This window comes from Fukomys damarensis, unplaced genomic scaffold, assembly GCF_012274545.1.
Source record: "Fukomys damarensis isolate Sample0158 unplaced genomic scaffold, DMR_v1.0_HiC HiC_scaffold_38, whole genome shotgun sequence".
NCBI classification, from domain to species: Eukaryota; Metazoa; Chordata; class Mammalia; order Rodentia; family Bathyergidae; genus Fukomys; species Fukomys damarensis.
Window position 1 is genome coordinate 70,749,809 of NW_022900950.1, and position 22,378 is coordinate 70,772,186.

The window sequence follows — 22,378 nt, forward strand, 5'->3', positions numbered from 1 at the left end:
GTTTTCTTAACATGTTACATATTTGAAAAAAACCTTAAGATTCACCTGCAATTATATCTTTAAAGAAACTTCATTTCAAGAAACAGACTTGCAAGTCTCCTCCTTGGAGGGAAGGGCTGAGTGTGGACGCAGGCATGTATAATTTGGCTGATTTTTAAGCCTAACAGGTCTGGCTGATAAAAAATATAAATCCAGCTGACTTAACGTAATAATGAACTCTCTTCCTCTTTTCCAGCCTCATAACTGTTCAATGATTTGTGGTGGCCGTGTCTTCCAGACACTGTTCATACACTGTATATCCAGAAAGGAAATTAGGTTATAAAATAGTGTTCTGAGTGTTGTTAGCTCTGCTCAAGGGTCACCGTGTAAAATGCAGAGATGTGATAAACAGCAGCACATTACAGCTGGAAAGAGACCGAGGGGATGAAAAGTGACTGGAGTTAGGAATTGCAGGTTAGAAGTCAAAAGGCCTACGTGAATTCTTGGACCACTTTCATCGATAATTTATCAGTTTGAGGGACATCACTTAACTCTGATTGTTCTTCTGCCACAAAGGCATGTCTGTATGCATATTTAGACTTTTACTTACTTATTTTTATTCAGTAAGTTTAGTGGTACATTTTAGATACACATTATAATAACACTCATCATTGGAATTTTTTACCTTTACATGGCATATCTTGGTTCTTATTTTTCTCCATTCCCTGCCCTCCCTTCAACCCCTCACTATTTAGAAAGGCTTTGTTTCTTTCTTTTTCTCATATTTTTTCCTTTCCCTTCTTTCCCCTACCCCTCCTACTTCCCCTTCCTCTTTGGACCTTTTCTTCCTATTTCACATTATCTATTATACATTTTGATCTTTATTTATACTTCCAGTTTCTCACATCAGAGAAACTATTAGGTATTTACACATGTGTCCTATCTGTTTCACTTAGGAGTATGGCCTCAATGCCTATCCATTTAGCTATAAATGTCTCTGTTTTCCATTCTTTATGGTTGAATAGTATTCCGCTTTACTAAAAATTTTTCTTTATCCAGTCTCCAGTTGATGCGCAATTGGGCTGTTTCCAAGTTTTAGCTATTACAAACTGTGCTGCTATAAACATGAGTGTGCATATATCACTGTAGTATGATTCTTTTAATTCTTTTGGGAAGATCCCCAGCAGAAGAATAGCTGGGTCAAATGGAACCTCTAGTCCTAGCTGTTTATCTCCATATTGATTTCCACAGTGGTTGCACCAGTCTGCACTCCCACCAGCAGTGGAGAAGGGTTCTTTTCTCTCCCCCACAACCCCACCAGCATTGCTTGATTTCTTAATAGCAGCCATTCTTTCTGGAGTGAGGTAGAATCTCAGCATTTTCAAATCTTTATTTGATGGCTACCTTTTTTCAAACCTTTATTTGATGGCTGATACCCCTGGACTTGTTGTGCTTTCAAGACCCTGTTGTGCCCTAAAGATTTCTAACCGAGGAACTAAAGTCCAGTTAGTGGCTCTCAACATTGTCTCAACTGTGTGACTCCAAAAGGTGGGACTTCATTGGCTCATAAGGAAATTTCAATAGGAGAAAATCTCATCAGTCCTGCAGACGATCTCAAAGGCAGCTCTGGGGACAACATAATACAGAAAAAGCGAAGAAGAGCTCATGAAGAAAAGTGAAGACTGAACAATTAAGAGCCAGCGAGGCAATAATCATTCCCATCATCTCCCTGCGCAGACACTGCCCGGAGACATGAGCGCTTGTTCTTAGGGAGCAATAAGGGTCTCACATGTTGATGCCACTTTGCAATTTATAGAATTTGCGCTTTCATGCACTTTCTCATAGCAATGTTAAGGCTGGGCAGTACTATTTTTTCCCATTTACAAAAGAAACCGAGGCCCACATAAGTTGAATAACCTTGCCTTAACCCCACACACAGTAAATAAGGCCAGAAATGAAAATTAGGTGTTTTGATTCTAGAGCTAGATCAGTTTCCACTATAAGGGAGAACTCTAGAATTTTAAAAAGTACATATGCTTTGTTCCTCTTTCTTTGTAAGCAAGAAGGCTCCTGAAAACCTTTAAGGTAAATAGGCGATTCAATTTTTAAAATGAAAGTATAACCTTAAATTTGCAAGTAATATAGTTTTTAAGTGTCCTTATGTTAAATGTTTAATGCACATATATTCATCCCACTAAACAGAACACAAAGGATACTTTCTAGCATACATCAGCACTATGCAAGTCACTTAGAGTGACATTCTCATGAAATAAAACATGCTGGTCACTCAGGTCCTGCCTGCTTCCTCTGACCACCCTCAGATCTCTCCTGGAGTTGTTAATTGTCTTTAGTAATAGAGAACTCCTCCCATCTCAGCTCCTCCCCTCCTCTCCTCAACCTGGAATTCTCACTACTGTAATCTCAGGAGGTGCTTACCAATGTCCAAGAAAATCAGAAAACAAACTTAGCAATACTCGAATACACAAACACACATACACACGTAGGCTGTATTATACACACATGAGCACACACACTAAGCGTCCCCAACAATGTATCCTTCCTTATGTCCCACTAGGTAGGAAAGGCTAAAACAGAGGGTGGAATTTTCATGAACTTGACAATGACTCTGCAAAATGGCAAGAACAAACTTCCAGACTGGAAGTTCTTAGACTTTACAAGTGATGTAGGTCTGGGGACCTCAGATTTAATTTTAGGTCTAAGTGTGACCTTGTGATTCAGAGAAGATTGTTTGACTTTGATTCTAAGTGTCTTCCTCTGGAAAAAGGGGATAAAAAAATAACACTCAGCAGTCATTATTGTGTGAAATGTGTGCTTCAAATTCTACAAAGTATTATGAAAAGGTTTATATTGTTAATTTGCAAAGTGCTGATACAAACATAGCCTTATTTCCCCCATATTTATTCTCTTTCAGAATGCAACAGTAAATCAATGCAAACTACACAAATATGAAAAGAGCTCCTTACTTATGTGAAGCTTCTATTTTTAATCTATACCCTTTTTTCATGCAGATAAATGCTAACAGTCAAATTCTCAAAAAAAATGTATATATTGCTTTGTTTTTTTGAGACAGGATATCTATGTAGTTCAGACTGCTATGGAACTCACTGTGTAGCCCGGGCTGGTATCGAACTCACAGTGGTCCTCCTGCCTCAGTCTCCCGAGTGCTGGGATTACAGGTGTGCGCCACCATGCCCGGCTTATATACGTATGTCTTCACAAACCTCTGTCAACTTTCACCATCCAGTGATTATCAGCTTTCCAAAGAAGGGAGAAGATGCATAGATATTTAAGCCTTTCCTCATTTATTTTTACCTGAGCTATAGAAACAATGTTTTCCTCATGTTCTTCACTAGAAACTGCTTAAAACAATGCAAGCTAAGCAAGAACTTCCGGGAAATTCTTTAGAAGCAAAGGAAAGTCAGGTTCCCTACCTAATGGGTACTGGCCGGAAGTGGACCCGAAGGCGGAGCAGCAGGGAGGCTCTGGCTACAAACCGCCCACTCCACGGCACGTTTTCTTTCCACCACACTTCACACGATGAAGTCAGAAGGCCTGGGAAGGGGAGTTCTGATGCAGGAAAGTGCAATGTGGCATCAGAAAGAGGCCCGGAGTAAATTTCAACTATTTGTCATCTACTGAGCCAATCAGGTAATTAAGGCAAGAGAAAAAAGGGGAGGGAATTAAGGACAGAATGAACTCAATACTGTACAGGTTTATTTTTCCCACTTTCTGAAAAATCAGCTTTCTGGTAGTGGATCCCATGCTTCCCCAGGGGAAACTCTTGCCATTCTTGGTCTAGCCGGTTCTGGTTATCCGAGCCCAGCCAGAACTGCATGCATCCACACAGTTACTGAAAGGGCATGGGAGCCACATTCATTCTGAGGAGGTGCCAGCAGGGACTTTGATCGGAACTGTTACGAATAATGGGGCTTGGTGGCTGGTTGAGCACCACTCCAACTTGCACGACAACAAAGTGAGAATGAAACCAAGCAAAGGAGAGAACGAGACTGCGTTAGACAGGCGTGGTGGTGCGTATCTGTAATTCCAGCACTCTGGGAGGCTGAGGCAGGAGATCACAAGTTTGAACTTAGGTGAGGCAATTTAAGTGACTTGGTGACTAAAGATGGCTGGGGAATGTAGCTCAGTGTGAAAGCCCTGAGTTCAATCCCCAGTGGTGATGAAGAGGAAGAAAAAAAAAGAACACACACATACACAAAGCAAGACTTGCCCAGAGTGAAGCCTATGCTACCTACTGTTTCCCTTGGTGTTAAAGCCAGTTACGTCACATTTTTTTGTCACCTGCAACCAAGAGTCCAGATCCTGAGATAGAATTAATTACCTAATTCCCACTAACAACTCAATGTTTGGGGATGATCAAATAATGAATAGCATAAATAATGAGTAACCATGTAGTATTAATTAAATAATGCAAAATCTCTTGCAATAGCAAAGAAATAATTTCTCAGTCAGCTACCTTGCGGTCTTTGGCAAAAGGAAAAAAAAAAAGTGAAACATTCAATTTGCTGTGGTTTAAGTCTCTGAGGTGCTGATTCATCTCTCAGCAAACATCCCTCAGAAATAAACCTCAGGTCTTCACAGAGCACTTCTCAGCAAAACTAAATGTCACAGACACAAGAAGGCTTCCACTAAGAGCAGAAGGCTGTCACGTTCGTGCATCATTTCCAACGCACAGAGATGCATCTGGCTGCGGTCTCATATTAATTAGCTGCTCATAAGTGAGGACAGGAAAAGACAATGACAAGCAGCCATTTAGACTTAAGAAGAATGACTGGACAGAAGGGAAAGCAAGCCTAAGTGTACATGGTAAGGCTAGGGCAGGTGTTTCACTCCATGTGCTTGTTTGGGAAGCTTCAATAGAAACAAAGACAGGACAGAAACGAGCACCTGGAGTCTGCAGTTATTAGATGAAATCATTCTGTATGAAAAACACACCTTAAATCACAGACTGGATTCCCAATATTAAAGGTTCACACACACACACGCACAGAGAAAAGGCAGACTTGATGTCTAATAAAAAAATTCTGTTCTGGGTCAGGCAAATTAAATTTATAAAGACACACAATTATTTTTCTAAGTCACTGAAAAACTCAAGGAACAAAAACAACCTGGAGTCTTTTGGACTGGCTGATCTCTGCTTGCAATTTCAACTTGTGCCTCTAAAATATTGCTCAGTGGAAAAATCTCCAGGTAGCTTTTTGATAAGGCATTATGCCAGTTCATTATGGACAGATTATATCAGGAATATTTTTGAAGAACTTCCCCATGTGGCTGGAAGGTTAACCGTGCAAGTCGGTGGCACATGAGAAGGCATGTGCCGAGGGAACACCTACGCAGACAATTACCTTCCACTGCTCTTTTGAAGAAGACTTTGCAGCTGCCGCAGGTCACCACCCCATAGTGACATCCAGAAGCCTCGTCGCCACACACCAGGCATATTTTGGAAGGTCTTGAGGATCCAGTAGAAACACTTCGTAAAGTAGAGCTGGGGAAAGAAACCGAGATTTACATAACCACACTGGGAGAGCACATCTGACACCCTGTTGGGCGCAGCTGAGAATCAGTCAATAACCACAGATCTAAAGGTGAACTGGGCATGGCAAGATCACATAGTAGGTGACTCAGTAGAACGAAGATTAAAGCCTTATCGATGGAGTAATGCTATCAAGATTGGTGTAGCGAAACTTCCTGAGGACTGAGCAATGAAAATCGTGCATAGGCATTTCCTCACCTTTTCCTATTTTTGAGACCCCCCCCAAAAAAGATCCAAAACAAACAAAAAAATCTCCAATATCAGCACTCTTGGAAGGAAAATGAGAAAAATCTTCAATCACACCATCGTGGTAGTACTTGCTGCCCTCTGGTTGTAAATCAACGAGTTATTACAATCCTTGTCAATACTCAGAGTCAGACTGTATCTCTCAATTATGCCAGATTCTTTTGGGGGGAGCACCAGTGATCGAACTCAGGTCCTTGCACTTGCAAGACAGGTGGCGGAACCACTGAGCTAAATCCCTGGCCCAGTTATGCCAGATTCTAAAAAATCCCCCTTCTAAAACAATTCACTAAATAAAAAATTCATTTCTTGGCTTGATTCCCGCAGTCCTCCTCCTCTAAGCTTTTGTGGTTTTTCCACACTACCTTTCCTAGGTGTGTTTGATGCATTTCATTTTGCTCACTAATTTGAAAGAAGGGACACTATCAATATTAAAACAAAAAGTCATATATGGTAAACCATGCATCTTTCAAGGTAAGAAACTGCAAGATTCTGGGAAATATTATTATTATTATTATTATTATTATTATTATTATTATTATTATTATTATTATTGGTGGGGACAAAAGTAACTAAGCCACAATTTCTTCAAATTCCCTTTAAGAGAAATCTTCCCATTTTATACATTACTTTGTTCATTCAGGGCATGTTACAAACAAAATGTTTTCAATTCTAATAAGTCCCTGCATAGATGATGTGTATACCAGGGCATGTAAAGGATCTGTCTTATTCATTCACAGACCCCATATACATAGTGAATATTTACCTGTATCTGCAAGGTACTGAGGAGATTGATGTAAAAACTCAGGCCTCTGCCCCAGAGTTAGTGCATACATAGATGTCATGCTGTGGGGCAGGGAGATACGAGGTGACACTGTGGGTTCAGCCACCCGAAACTCACCTAGATGACAGGTGAATGAGTTTAAGCGTGATTAGCCGGACAAAGCGGGAGGGAGGTGGAGGGGTAGCAGAATGTACAGCAGCTCTGAAAAACGCAAACTGGAGACCCTCAGCAAATGGGTACAGCTATACGTGCCAGTGCGACGGTCACCTCTGGTCAGTGCTCCTGTCTCCACGGGAAACAGCAGCCACGTGGGAAAAGACCCACAGGAAAATACAGCAATGGGCCCAAATCATTAAGGCATGGTGTCCACTTCTGTTCTTCGGATGAGTTAAAAATGTAGTGAAGTCATACGTAATTTGCAAAATGATTCTAACTGTCCAAGCGACCCTCTCACCGAAAATAGCTGGAGGGACAAACTATTCGGCTGCTCAGAGCACTGTACTGTGACTGCCTTACTAGAAAATGACTGCTTAAATCAAGGACTGAAACAATGTTCTCCAAAGTTGTTTCTCCTCCTGAGAAAAGTGCTCTTTATTATTTTTATTCGTGTCCTTTGACTTCTTTATAGCATTCAAAACATTCCATTTCCACACCAGTGACTTCTCCAGCATATTAGCCGACAAAACTCAGCCCACACTTGGGCTGACTCAGTGTACACTTCAGAGAAATGCCGCGACTTCGTAAATATTTAGAACATAATGTAAAATCATCACTAAAATGTAATTGCTTTCTCGCAATGGCAAGTATATATAGGGCTTTTATTCCACATTTTCATGGGCCTTGGTCCTTATCCCAATACTTAGCTCTTAGCTTCTTAGCTCAAAAGCTCTCTGGCTGTTCCACTTCAGTTTCTGGAACCCTGCTCGTTTTCTATCCAAACTTACGTTTCTTGGTGATCTCACCTAGTATCTTGGCTGTAAAACCACTACAATGCTGAAGACTTCACAGTGTTTATCGCCAGCCCCTCCCCGGAAGCACACACTTATAGATACATGATTGCACACCTGTCATCCCTATTTGGACATCCAGTATATGCTGCAAAGTCACTACACCAAAAACTATGATGATCTTCTTCTGCCTCTAAATCTCCTCTTTTCTCAGGTCCCGGCCCCCTCTGCTTTCTCTCCCCCTGCTTCCTGGCCAGCAGAAGGCAAAAAGATTTCCTCCAGGCTGAGCCAAAAGGACCACGAACTGACAGCCCTGCAACTGTGAGGCTAAATTATCCATTTACTCTGTTAAGCTGACTACCTCAGGTATGTAGCCACAGCTGACAGGCACTACCTTAGCACCCAGTAAACACTTGAGCAAAGGAGGGATCAGAGAATTAGAATCATCACCAACAGTCACCACCGTCCCACCCTGTCACTTCTAATGTCCCACTGCAATCCTGTTGTAAAGCAATGCGATTCCTTTTTAAGCATCTGGAGAGTAACAAGGATGTAGCTGAATCAAACTGAGACGTCAAGAAGAAAATCAACATTAAAAAGATGCATTATGAAATCTAGATTACAACAATTAATCTGTTTACTTTCCAGATCAAACTAAACTAATTCTGCCTCCCTGTGTTCACTAAGATCTTTCAATGACAAAACAGCAAACTTGCCTCGAGTGCCTTTGGGTTTTCTACCGTTTACAACGTCTCTGCTATTTCTCAGGCTCTTTCTCACCTCCTTGATCACTAACTTTGGGGCTCCACCTTGGCCCCATTTTGTGTCATTCCTACACTCTCTCCCTCAATGATTTCTTGAGCTATCTCAGTTTCTAGGGGCTCACCTGTGAATGACTGTCAAAATCTCTATCAATGACCCCTCCTCCTATTCTAATCTCATGTTATCCCCTGTTATATACAACCTCCTTGACTCTCCCTTCTCTTAGCTTCTTAAATATACCACATTAAACGTGGCATTTACTTTCTTTTATCCAGATTTCAATATTCTGGAGAGTGTGACAATCTGCCAATTACCCAGACTAACCCCTATACAGCTGTATATGTGTTGGAATGTGTTCCAATACCCAAGTGGATGCCTGCAATCAGGATTCACACCAAACCTCCTAGATACTACGCTTTCTCCTGTAGTGTTCATCTGTCCTCTGATGGTTTATGTCTTTTGCAACACTACTCTAGGTTTGGGGGCCATTATTAAGTAAAATAAGGGATACCTGAACACAAGCACTGAGTTACTAGGATGGTCGATCTGGAAACTGAGATGCCTACTGACAAATGAGGGGTACTGTATACTGTGTGGATACACTGGACGAAGGACTGAGCATAACCCAGGAAGAATAGAGATGTCATTGTTCTGTTTAGAATAGTATGCAATTTAAACCTTACTGTTATTCTTGGAATTTTCCACTCAATATTTTCAGTCCTGAAAAGAAACGAAACCATGGCCAAGCAAGAGGGCAGAGGAGTAGAGACTCCTGTATTCTTCTTCAACTATTCAAGCTAAACAATCACCAAGTCCTGCTTGTTTCAGCTTTGCAATTTCACATGACTTCTCTGCACCTTCCCAGGTTGGTAATCTTGGTTCAAGCCCTGGTACTTCATAAGGGTCCTCACCTATCTCTTGCCTCTCCTCCCTCTAATTCATTCTTTAGTGACTGACAAATTCAACAATGACTGGTGACTATTACTTTCACTCTGAGATCTTCAACTGTCCATACTGGATGGCCTTTCCCTACAGTTAACCTTCTCTGGCATGGTCTCCCCATAATGTCTGGCCTTATGTCCAGCATGTGTCAACATTCCTGTTTAAGTGTCTGGTCGACCACTATTTACACATCTGAGCATTTCCTCTCCCCATTCCCACCCTCAGGGAAAGCCTATCCATCCTTAAAGGGCCCAAAGTCTTCCTGGCGAGCCATTCTCCCTTCTCTTCCATTGCTCGGCATTTTGTGATGCTGTCCTTCCACAAATGCCATTTGTGACCTTACATTAGTGACCTGTGCACATATCCTAACCCCTCAAGGGCAAAAAGCCTTATCATATGGATCTCTGCTTCCACTGCCATTAGCCATGTGGTGGTACTGTTACTGAATCAATGAAATCACACCCATAATCTCATCATAGTAGAACACAAATTACAGAGGGCAATGTTACAGAAGGTAAACTCATAAGGTCAAGGTTACAGGTTCAATTCCCATACAGTTCATTGAGCTCTGTACAGAGGGGAAAAAACCCAGGGACACAGATTCCTGTCAAAAGCTCAGCCAGCTATCTCACAAACATGTGCACTATGAAAACCAAGGACAGCACCCAAAGTGTGAGTAGGTTTGGAAAACTCTGTACTGGTGCCTTATCGTGTACCTTTGAAACTGAACAATGGCATGTGCTAGGGGGGTTATAAACATTCAGTTTTAAGAAATACACTTATGTCTCTTACCAGAGAAGAAAGGAGGGAGAGGGAGGGAACAGGGACAGACCCTGAACTCGTTTCTTAGACACTGAGTGTGTTACCAAATGTAACGCACACGCCGTGTGCTTTCATTCTTCATCCCTCGAGAACAATCAATTTGCTGAGCTTCCCACACTGCAGCGCCAAACATGCAGAGGTCAAAAGCAGCAAAAGAGGCTAAAGAAAGGAGGCCTGGGTTCTAGTTCTAGCTCATGCATTACTGGTGAAACCTTAGCAAACAAAACCCACTTTGTTGAGTCATAATTGTCACAGTAAAATACAGAGGCAGAAATGATAATCTCCAAGACTCTTTCCAAGACAGCATTTAAAGAGACAGATAGTTACAAAAGATAAATAGGAAAGCCCAATTCAAACTGAGTTTCAGACTCAAATTAAAGACAGTATATTATAGCTAAGTGTGGTGGTGTTTGCCTGTAATCCCAGCACTTAGGGAGGCTGAAGCAGGAGGGTCATAAGTTCAAGTCCCACTTGGGCAACTGAGGGCCTGCCTCAAAAACTAAAAAGAAAAGGGCTGGGGATGTAGCTCAGTGGTAAAGTATCCTCAAGTTTGACCCCCAATACCTCACAGAAAGTATGTATATTAAGATACATAGTAAATAACCATTGCTTGATATGAATCAAGCAAAACATATAAAAAATTATTCTTTCCAGATGAGCTCACTATATTTCAGCTAAAATCTTTTCTTGTATCTATTGGGTCATATCTGTTCCAATTTCTTTAAAATTTATATATAAATGTATTCAAAAATGATATTCCACCTCTCAAAAATCATTTCAATATTGATGAACTAGAAAAACTACTCAAAATGGTCAAATCTGATCATGGTAAGCAAAGAAGCATTGTTCACAAAAAGAACATTTATCATTAATTGATAAAGGACATTCCTGATGTTTCACATCTTGTAAAGATATACCAAAGCAGAAATTAATAAACATTATATTTGTTTATAAAGACATTGTCTCTCTTTCAAGGAAGACACAAGAAAACTGCAATCATTTTCAGTCCCAAATAAGACAGTTTTAATGACCAACTAAAGAGACTGAAAAGGCTGTGTGTGGTGGTGCACATCTGGAATCTCAGCACTAGGGAGGCTGAGGCAGGAGGATCGCTATGAGTTTGAGGCCAGCCTGGACTACATAGTGAATTAAAGGACAGTCTGAACTACACAGGGAGACCCTGTCTCCAAAAGAAAAAAAAGTGTGTGTGGGGGGGGACTAAAAAAAGATTAATCAAAAATTCATCTGATTTTCTTGACATTTGACAGCAGATACATAGCCAGTCATTAAAAACAGTGGTTTTATGTAGGGAGAGTGAGGAGATACAAAAAATACATACTTTTGCTGATCCAAAACATTACTGGCAAATGGGCTCATTAAGAATCTATAATGAGGGCTGGGGATTTAGCTCAGTGGTTCTGCCGCCTGCCTTGCAAGCACAAGGACCTGAGTTCAATCCCTGGTACCAAAAACAAAAACAAACAATCTATAATGCACTATATCGGTCTGGAAATTATCCATATGTAAGACTGTCTCTCCAGTCTTTATGGTAATCTCATAACAAAGCAGTGATTGATCCGCTTTTGATGATCAGAAATTCTTCATATAAAAATCCACTGTCTCAATTCTTAAATTCATTCGTTATAAATTAAAACAACCCAGGTCTGGACTATCACATAGCCAAATATAAGTTTCTACCACCACTGCCCATGACCAGCTAATGCTTATTTTCTCCACGTTGGATCAATTCACACACTTGTTCAGATACTCAGAGCACCCTGAGAATTTGGAAGACCGTATGTACATGTCATTTCTGACAAGATACATGCACATATTAACGTGCCTCAAGCAATCCCTACCTACTGAGCTCAACATTCTGGTGTCCATAAATCCATCATGAATGAAGCTATTTACTGAAAGTCTACTATGGACAACATTGTCCAGGAGCTTCACAAGGAGGTCCACTTCCTCACAAAGTTTCTTGTGCAGTAGAGACAGAAACAGAAGAAAGTAAGTAACTTCAGACAGTGATCAGTACTAGGAAGAAAATGACAGAGACTGGGTGGGGAGTCAGAAAGAATAAGACTCCTTAATGAGGTGACATCTTTGGGCAGAATGAAATGACAAAGCAGCCAGCCAGGTGGCAGATACCAACAAAAGGGAAGGACGAAGGTAAAGGTCCTGCGAATGTGACACTTTCAGGGACAAAAACATGAAGGCAAGACAGTTCAGATGGAGTTGAGGAGGAGGGAGATTTGAAGGAAGTGCAGAATACGAGCACGGAGGAGAAGTTGGGGCTGAGCCACATGGGTTTCAAAAGCCTATGGTGAGAAGGTAGTGTGCTGGTTCAAAGGCTACCAAGAGCGATGCGAACGCTGAAGTGTTTTAAGGGGAGGGTAGCACGATCTGGTGGGCATTTATAAACTTGACTCTAGCGTGGTGTGGAGACTGGAACAAGTGCACCAGCGACCTGCGCAATCTGAGTTGCAGCAGATAATGGCAGAACAGTATATGCGGGGCAGTATATCCTTATTTTTGCACAGGACATAATGACAAGCATATTAAATTGTAGTCCACCCAACAGGAAAAAGTGAGAGCAATTTATACTGGCCAATTTCACCATTCTGTACCACGGTTTCCTCATCTGTAATCAACAAAGGATTCACAGAATTGATGAAATTAAGTTACTCAATATATTTAAGGACACTGTCTAACATTTATTTAGTGTTATTTAAATCTAGCTACTAATTAGTGTTATCAATGAATGTTTACTTCTTAATAGTAACAGAATTACAGGTAATTTTATCTTTCTATATTATAACTTTCTGTACTGGTTTTAATCTCTATAAGCATGTGTAACAGTGGTAAGAAGCAGAAGAAAAACTTTTTGAAACAGTACTATTACAATAGTCGTACTGCGAATTAACCACACAAGCAGTATCTGGGGTGGATATGGACTATTTTCTGTATGAATTCCTTTGGTGTCTGTTGAGCATGGGCTGGGAAAGCTACACTCGATCGTCAGAATAAATAATCACTGGGATTCAAATGCTCTTTTACTTAAGTAAAGAACACTAAATCTAAGAAACAGAAGGCTTTGGAGGGTACTCAGTATTTTAAAAAAATCCATTCACAAACACAAATCAACCTTTAACAACTGGTCCTGAAATCCTTATTTATGGCTACACATAAAATACACTTTAAAAGAAGTACTCTTTTCTGACTATTCCCTTTATTATTTGAGTCATAATATTTAACCTGAAGCATCCATTTTAATTCTTCTATTATTTAGGAAGGGTATTTGGGAGGTTTTTAGGGGTATATTTTACTTTATGGTGTTATCTTAGATGATAAACGAGTCATTAATCTTTCGGTGAGTAGTCACCAACCAAGGTTCATCCTCCTCAGACACAATTCATAGTGCACTGCAGACAAGAATTAAAGAACGAATACACAGATTAAATCCTTCCTGATGTAAGCCAAGTCACAGCTGAGGTCACCTGACACTGAAAAAGCTCAGGACCATAAATACCTTGGAAAATAAAACTTGAAGCACAGTGATGATAAGCTGGTCCTCCCCAATTTACTTTTTGTGTTTCTATGGAGTGGTGGGGAAGGGTAAAATTGAGCAGGGCCAAGAAAAATAAGAAATCCAGATAATGGCAAACCACACTGCAATCCAGAACGCAATGGACTCACTCCAGTGAGGGGCAAGGAAAATGGGCCAAATCAAGTGGGCTCTAACACCACATATATGCAGTGTCAGACATCACACAGGCACCTAGTGGGTGATGAAAATGTGGCAAACAGCATGAGAGATAGTTACCAAGTTTTACTATACTGAAGAATGCAAAGCGACTGGCTGTCATTTTCAGTAGGTAGGATATACACAGTGAAAGCAAAAAGGCTCACTGGTCCACTGGACACAGCAAGCATGAAAAACACACTCAACGAGAGAAAAGCTGGAATCGAATATGAAAGGCAGGTCATCCTCAGAGAGCAGGAACTCCAGGTTTTACTCACAGAGCAGTGAATAAGTTTACCCAAGGAAAAGATGACGTAAGGAAGAGGGAAGTCTACAGAAAGCCAACATTTCTGATTAAGTACAGGAAGAAACTTGTGGAACAAATCTAAACAAGAAAAATAAAAAAACTGAGGAGACGGGGTAACTGCAGAAGTCTTGGAGTCCAAGAGGGAAACGTCAATGACTGTGTATTCAACAGTTTCAAAGGATTGCTGCCAGGAGGGCAGACTTGACGTTGCCCACTGGGAGGTTATAGCTGCTGATACTGCTGGGAATCGTGACGGTAGTGTCACGCATGCACGTGCACCTGTAAAACGCATATACAAGCTCTAGGCAAGTGAAATGCATTCCACACCCTTTCTGTTAAAGACTTTCCATATTCAAGGAGGGTGTCTGTGCAGAATGACACACTTGGGTATGTATGGAGTGTCTAAAAAGATCTAATATCCAGTCATCTCTAGAAACCCTTATTGAGCATGGATATGTCTGTCACTCAGTGGTGGCTCGTGCGATGCCCAAATGTGTGACGAAAAGAAGCCGCCGCCACCCGTGGTCTGTCGCTACGATCCCTGGCAGGTGTGACTGCCATCCCCAGGCACATTTATAGTGTTTCGGACTCTCTTCGAAGGTATCACACACTTGTCACCTCATCTGTGGATTAGTACCTGACAAAGTATGTTTAAGGTGATTATTAAAAAGTCATTTCTTGAGCATTTTAAAATTAGTTTTTGAAAATCTGAGTGTTTGCATACATATATATTAGATATATGTTTTATACATTGCATACGTATTATGCGTGTATATATATAAAACTTGAGAGGGTCCAGTGGTGATTACAGATGGTAGGAGACACTTTGGAGTGACAGCTTTGGTCTCAGCTATGGATCTTGAACCTGGGTTATTGAGACATTAATTTCCACAGGTGTTTTGTTGTTGTTGTTGTTGTTTACTGCATTTTTAGAAAAGCTGATGTATAACATGCTTCATCATGGCCCTGAGAACCACACGGTGCGGCTCCTTTCTATAAATTTAATGAATGATTCAAAGCTGCAAACAGCTTTTTCCAGGCTGATTTCTTTTTCTTGTACTTGAGCCATAATCATGTCCCTGTCACCGGCATTTTCCTTCAAATCACCAACTCCGTTCCTCTGATAACGCCGCCGAGTGTGACTCAACACCAAAGCACAGTCTCTCGTTCACCTTGCGTCCTCTCCTTTACGTTGCTCATACTGTTCTTTGCAAACCTAAGACGAAGCGACGTTCTTTAGTCTCTCGGGAATTTCCATGCGAGCGATTTTAGGCAAGCTCATTTTAAAAGCTATGACAGGCTTAAGGACACTTAGCAGAGTGAGACGGCGTCACGCCATGTGTATTTCAAATGTACTTATATCTAACCTTGAGCGAAGTATTAAAAATAACACCTTCACACGACACCAAGTCCCAAAGAATGCCTATATTCACGGCATCATTCTCTACAGCTGCAACTTCTGAATAACCAGTGAGGTATCATTTAAGAGGAAAAAAATTAAAAACGTAAGTTTTTATTATAAGGTACCAGACTTATTTTCTAAATGCTAATTCTGTAACTGCGAAAAAACTGTAACTCCTATAAGGCCAGCTTAATGTTCTGAAGAAATCCTTCAATTAAAGCTGTTTTGCACTGTTTTCACTTACAAAGTAAGAGGTGTATTGCGGGCCCATTTAACACCTTTCTGACCTCTGATTTGAATAATGAAACCATGGTCCGACAGGACAGCATTTCTGATTTAATAAAATGATTATTTATTACTACGAAGCCAGAAGAATAGTGGCCCCAGGCCACGAGGATAACCGAGTGAAGTACTGGGGTGAAGTTAATGCCATCTTTCTCTCTCTGAGGAGGTTCTTCCATGACTGCGCGCCCCAACAGTTTGGGCCCTTAATTACTTCTCATGTGTTGCTTTCTTCTGATTAATTTTTTTCACTGTGGCCATTTTAAGTGACAACCCTTACTGTAAAAATCTTTTTTTTTTTTTTTTTTTTTTTTTTTTTTTTTTTTTTTTTTTTTTGAGACAGGGTCTCACTATGTAGTTGAGAATGACCTGGAACTCACTATGTAGCCCAGGCTGGTCTCGGACTCACAGCGATCCTCCTACCTCAGCCTCCCGAGTGCTGGGATTATAGGCGTGCACCACCACACCTGGCTAAAATCATTTTAATAAACTCCACTAGGCCCGCTTCCTGACGTGGCATGAAGGAAGCAACCACAACAAACCCTGAGTACTTTCTCTGCAGGTTGGTTTTTCCAAGTCTGCGCAGTTTCTCTTGATTTCTTCCCTCCGAAATATTGAGCCCTGAAAGTAATCTGTGCAAGTGCGACCCAAAACGCATGGCCAACACACTGGTCCATGAGGTAAGCATGTGCTGATTTTCTCTGTCACCATCACTCGAAGGCATCTTGCACTCTAGTCTACTTTTACATAAAATAAAGAAAAAATAATCTTCCAAAGACTCTTCCTCTTCTCCTCTCTGTCCCTTTCTCCCTCTGCCTCAAACTCCACCCTGTTCTCATATTTACTTTTGGCTTTGGGGGAAAAAAAAAAAGAAAAGAAAAGAATCCACCACCATTACCAAAGGTCTGAGTGTATTTCGTCCTTGTTAGGGAAGATATGAACCATATTTAAAGATCTAAATGGAAAAAACAAAACAAAAAGCTTTGGCTTCCAAATACGTATCAACCTTGCTTAAAACTGCCTTTCTCCTCAAAGAGAAACAAACAAACAAACAAAAAATGTTTTAAATGCAGTTAACTCGATGCAACTTTTACTTCTGATACAGGAGATAAAAATTATGGAAAATAAAGAAAGCAATCCCAAAAGCACTGAATCAAGATTTAAATACATATTCTTATTAAATTCTTATTGTTTACACTTATTTTGTATATACTTATGTGTGGAAATACCCTTGTAACTTATTTAAGGAAATATTCCAGTCTTTTGGCAGCTTTCAATGAGATACAGTAGCTGCTTCAAGTGAAAAAGCATTTGTATTTTTACTGCTGGCACTTTTAACACCCCATTTAATTTTTCCAAGGTTACAAAAATTCAATTTTTTAAAAAAAGACAATTACTAACGCCAAAATAACTTTTATCTTTTCCTTAACATTCCTAAAAACAATTTCAGATGATTTCTTAAAAGTTTTTAAAATTAAAGTTCAGCTTTTGTCGTTGGAACTGATCTGGGAAAGATGAAAAAGGTTTTCAAAACAAGGCAAATGGCAGTGATATCAAAGCCAACATAACATTGTTTCATGGTCAGGAGTAAGTACTTCCACTGGGGTTTGGGAAAAAAGAAAAAGATTTCACTGTTCCTGTAAATAGCGATGAGAGATGGCGCAGCCGAGGAAGTCTATTTCTTTGGTTCTAACTGCAGCAAGCAGCGAAGACCCTCAGATCTGTCTGGCTTCAAAAGTGTCTTCTAGCTGTGCACTGCTATCTTCTAAGACACAGGACTGACATCTGCTTCCGCCCCGGCAACCCACCACCAAACCAACCAGTAAGCCTGGCCTTGTCCCTTCCACTTCATTAAACGGAAGTATGCCCACAGGAATATTTTATGAAAACTCCCATGTTTAATCTCAATGCCATAAAACTTGGGCTGCTAGATTTCAAGGACACTCTCCACGACCTCTATTAAAACCGCACCATCAGCTGGAAAGTTCTGAAACCTGTAGCACTATCCTCTTTGCATCTGAATTAATGCACGTAGTCTACTCATTCTATGGTAGAGGGAGAGTGACAAAATATTTGCAAATATAAGGAACAAAACGCAAATATGTATAGATGCAGGTATATACTTAGATGAAAGTTTAAAGAAAAGAGTCAATAATTTATTCTTTAAATGACTTTTAGGAATCAGTGGTATCTTGGCCTTTTTCCCCCCTTCTTAATTTAGTAAAGTTTACCCAGGTTGATAATTTTCCAAGATCCACAAAGAAGAGGGGGCCATACAATGCACATACGATGCACACACAGGCAGCAGCCGCTTGAGAGAGGCAAAGCAGCTGGAGAGAAGAGAAAGGTAAGACACCGGGGTGGGCAGGAAGCAGACAGACCAGGGTGAGAGGCAGCCACAGACAGCAGCCAGCTAGAGCTGGCAAGCAGAGAGGGGCCCAAGGTCATGACCTTGTGGAGAGGGTCCAGGCCAGAAAGCCCCGAGTCCGGGGGGTTGAGTGGGCACGGGGAGGCTCTGGAATTGGGGGTGTAGGTGACAGCGTCAGGGGCACATTAACTCAGGTCTGCAGGAGCAGGCTTTGCACCGGGTCTGTGTCACACGGAGCAGGAGAAACCAATGTGCTCAACAGAAACAGAGGCGGTGCACAGGGGAAAAGACAGTTAAGGCAGGGAAAGGAAAGGGAGAAAAATAAAGCTTTTCAGAAAACAGCATAGGAAAATGGATACATATTGAGGATATACTCCTAAGTGAAGTAAATAAGTCACACATGTGTAAATACCGAATAGCTTCTCTGGTCTGAATAAACAGCAATAATACAGAAGATCCTAATAAGATTACTGACATTGTGAAATGGGAAGAAAGGGGGCTAAAGGTGTAGGGAAGGTGGGATGGATAGGGGAAGGGTAATAAGGGAAAAGAAAAAATGTGAGATAAAGAAAAGATGGAAATAAAGTGGTTGTAGATGGGGAGGGGAGGAGGGCGTGAAGGGAGGGCAGGGACAAGGGGAAAAAATGAGAACCAAGATTTGTCATGTAGAGGTACAAGATCCCAACAATGAATGTAACTGTACCGTATCCCTAAAATGTACCAATCAACTCAATTAAAGCTGAAAAAAAAAAAAAAAAGAAAAGAAAACAGGTAGCTGGAAGTAGCATAAACTCCCCAAACGTGGTAAGAGTTTGTATGGGAACTGTGTTAAGAACCGAAGGCATTCAAAGATGCAAATGGCAAATAACTTATCAAAGTCTTAGAAAGGTGGATATTTATAACCATTCAATCAGAAAATTTACCCCAAAGGGGCATTTCTTCAAAGCAGAAAGAAGAAAATAATATCTCAGGTAAATTTGAGATAGGGGACAAATAATTCTAAAGAATACATCTAAGGTCACAGTTTATCTTCGGGTAGATAATGCTATTTATTAACTGACACAATGATAGCCTTGCAGGTGAAAAAATCATTAGAAACCTATGGCACAGGGCTTCGGCCCTTAAAGTACTCGTGAAAACTGATGAAATTTTCTAGTAAGCATAAGTAAGAAATTAAAGGCTGGAAAGAAAGATTTGTTATGATAGAAAACAACTTTCCACTCTGCACTTGCAATATAAGAAAATAATTTGTAGCTTAATCACAAAAGTAAAGAAGAGTTTATGAGGTATTCAATTTACTCTAAAGTGGAGCTAGCTTGCTTTATATTATAAACCATATGAGGATACAAAATCTATGATGCTAGTCGTACAACTGTCTAGAGAAAAAATGTGGAATTTCTAAGATTCAACAGACACCACTGAATATACTTCTGATTCAGTCTACAACTCCTCAAAGAGGGAAACATTTCAACACAGGTTTACTTCAGTAAATACATACAGGACAAATGCAACCTAAAATGCCACTGTAATAAAAATGCGGTGATTTGGTGCAAGAAATTTGATAGTGTTCGAATAGTACTTATAAAGCCTCCTTTTTCTTAAAACTGGTATGAAATAAGTCTGCAAGAGAGCGTGGTTAACTCAGTGTAAGACTTTTCACCTCCCTCACCGTCTCAGAAGGCTTCACGGGAGCCTTACTACTCCAAGGCAGAAGATTTCAGCAGTGGGGCAGGGAAAAAGCGTGAGGGTGGGAAGCATGTGGGAGCTAGGTGCTACTTTGTTGGTGGCCTATGGAATACAGCACTTCTGCATGCAAGCTGTAAGTACAGTAACTGGGACATATTCCTGTCACTTATGTACAAACACTTCTGACGGAGGGGGTCTTAGGGTTTGTCATTCTCCAGACTTCTGAAGTCAACTCAGAAAACATTAATGAATGCTCAGAAATGGGAAAGTTTACTCCTATTGCTCAAAAGGTTCTGTAACATTGTTTTTAAAGCCCTAGTACAAGAATTAAACAAATTAGGATATCGCAGTAATATGGGTACAGGGCTTTCCCATTTCTCCAGATAGGTACAGACCCAACGTGCTTCATCCAACAGCCAGATAAAGGGTGTTTGTCTGATAACAACAGCTACATAGTGGCACTCGTTCAGTAAACGGGACTCCATGGAAATGGGTACAGGCGACCGCCCTTTCAGTCATTCAGGAGGGGACCACGATTTCTAACCCATTCGAAAGTGAGGTAACACTTCTCAAAGCTATGAAGAGAACAACAGTTTGGCTACTTTCCTCTCACACCATGAAACCGCTGACCTCAAATTTATAACATTAACATCCTCCCCTGACAGCAAAGTTCTTTTATAGACAATTTCAAGAATACTGACAGCTCTCTTTTATCCTCCAATTAAAATACCTGATTTAAAGGTTTTGTAGTATTTCGAGCAAAGACAATGCTATTTATTGTGCTTTCAGTGATTTCACATTTAAGGGCACTTTTAGAAATAAACTTTCAATCGACAAAACGAATCAAAATATTTGTAAGTATCTTCTGCGCTAGACTTTAAAAATCAAATATTTTATGGGAATCAGACATAGTAGCAACTTGAAAATCATTTTTTTTGGTAAATGTCATCATAAAATCCTACACATTAGAATCATGTGAATCATCCCCGTATAGAAAATAAATCACCCTGCACCCCTTATGGCTCCTGGTTATCCTGCTGAATATATACTATATCATTTTAAATATATTAAAATACTGGAATCTCAAAGTGATCTATACCAAAATTATGTGTTTTTATTTGCATTTTAACGTCAACTGAACAAAAGGAAATAAACACTGTACTAGTGGCCCCCAAATTTAAAATAACGCACACTCCAGAAAGGCTGCTCCCATTATTCCTACCCAGCCCTGTGCTTGTGACAGAAACTTGGGAGCTTTGTGGCTGCGGCTAGATTGGTCCTCAGCACCAAAAGCCACCTAGAAGCCTAAGATCTGGCAACGTGTGAGCCTCTTCACAAAAGCAATGCCTGCAACTTCAGTCACACAAGGAATCACCTCTCAGGGAGGCAAAGCTTAATCTATGAGAGGGAATGAAAATATATTCCTAGCATTCCAAGATGGAAGTCAATGCTATCAATAAGGAAACACTGCAAAGGAGCTAAGAGAATAAAGTTCTGAGGTAGAACCTAGTCGTCTACCGCAGACAGCTTGCGTTCAGAAGTGTAAGACTTGCAGAGAAACCTGGTTTGATTCCAAATGATAACTTGGGAAGATGAAATATGACCATAAACACAACAACATATGTTTTAAAGTTTCATATCATGCCTGGTTTTGCTCGCCCGCTAGACTCCAGACCCCTCTCCCTCTCAAGAAAGCTCAGGCTTTCTTACAACTTTTTTTCAGGAAATGCCTAGGAAACTTTGGTAAGAAATGCATTGGACTTTTCGAATTTAAAACACACAGATGTAACATATGCAGGCGATTCTATCTCACACGACTAAGAGATAAAGCAGGATTTTAAAGAAAGACTCGCCCACCCCCAGTATTCTAACCTTAAAGCCAATCTTCAAATTTGAACTCAAATACTGCCAAAGAAAATTAAAAATTAAAATACGTTTCTTGGTTTGTAACATAGGCACATCACACTAACATGATGGGAAATTTTCAGTTCTTTTCTAAGGCAAAACAAGTGATGAAACTACACCAAAACTCCATGGAATACAGAATACTACGAACCTAGTCTAATTTTGTTTTCTCCTGCTACTAGAAGAACTGTGACTACAGAAAGAGGAAATAAAACACTAAAAGTTCATGGCTAACAATTAAAAAAGAAAATATGAGTAAAGTTAAGCCTCTGATCACAGTACCAACCAGAAACATCCAAAGCCTTTACAATAAAAAAAAAAAAGAAAAAAGAAAAAAAAAAGGACAGGGCTGAGGATTTAGCTCAGTGGTTCTGACACCTGCTTTGCAAGCACAGGGACCCGAGTTCGATCCCCAGGACCCCCCTCCCAAAAAAGGCAGAAAGAAGAACTAAAGATAGCTGGAAAGAAGGAAGACAGGAAAATTGTAAAAAATAACACTTTTCAGAAAAACTGCAGCTTGAGGACACGAAGTTACCCAAATTTGGGCCAGGGATTTGGCTCAGTGGTTCCACCACCTGCCTCGCAAGTGCAAGGGCCAGAGTTTGATCCATGATACAAAAAAAAAAAAAAAA

The 22,378-nt window shown here is 40.5% G+C and overlaps 1 protein-coding gene across 2 annotated transcripts in view; it reads right to left on the reverse strand.

Annotated features, from left to right (window-relative positions):
• Positions 1 to 22,378, reverse strand: part of Nr3c2 (nuclear receptor subfamily 3 group C member 2) — a 341,763-nt gene that overhangs the window by 167,609 nt on the left and 151,776 nt on the right. For both annotated transcript variants that reach the window (XM_010632733.2, XM_010632735.3), the window contains exon 3: positions 5,364 to 5,503. In XM_010632733.2, coding sequence (XP_010631035.1) covers positions 5,364 to 5,503 — 140 coding nt within the window. The remainder of the gene's footprint in view (positions 1 to 5,363; positions 5,504 to 22,378) is intronic.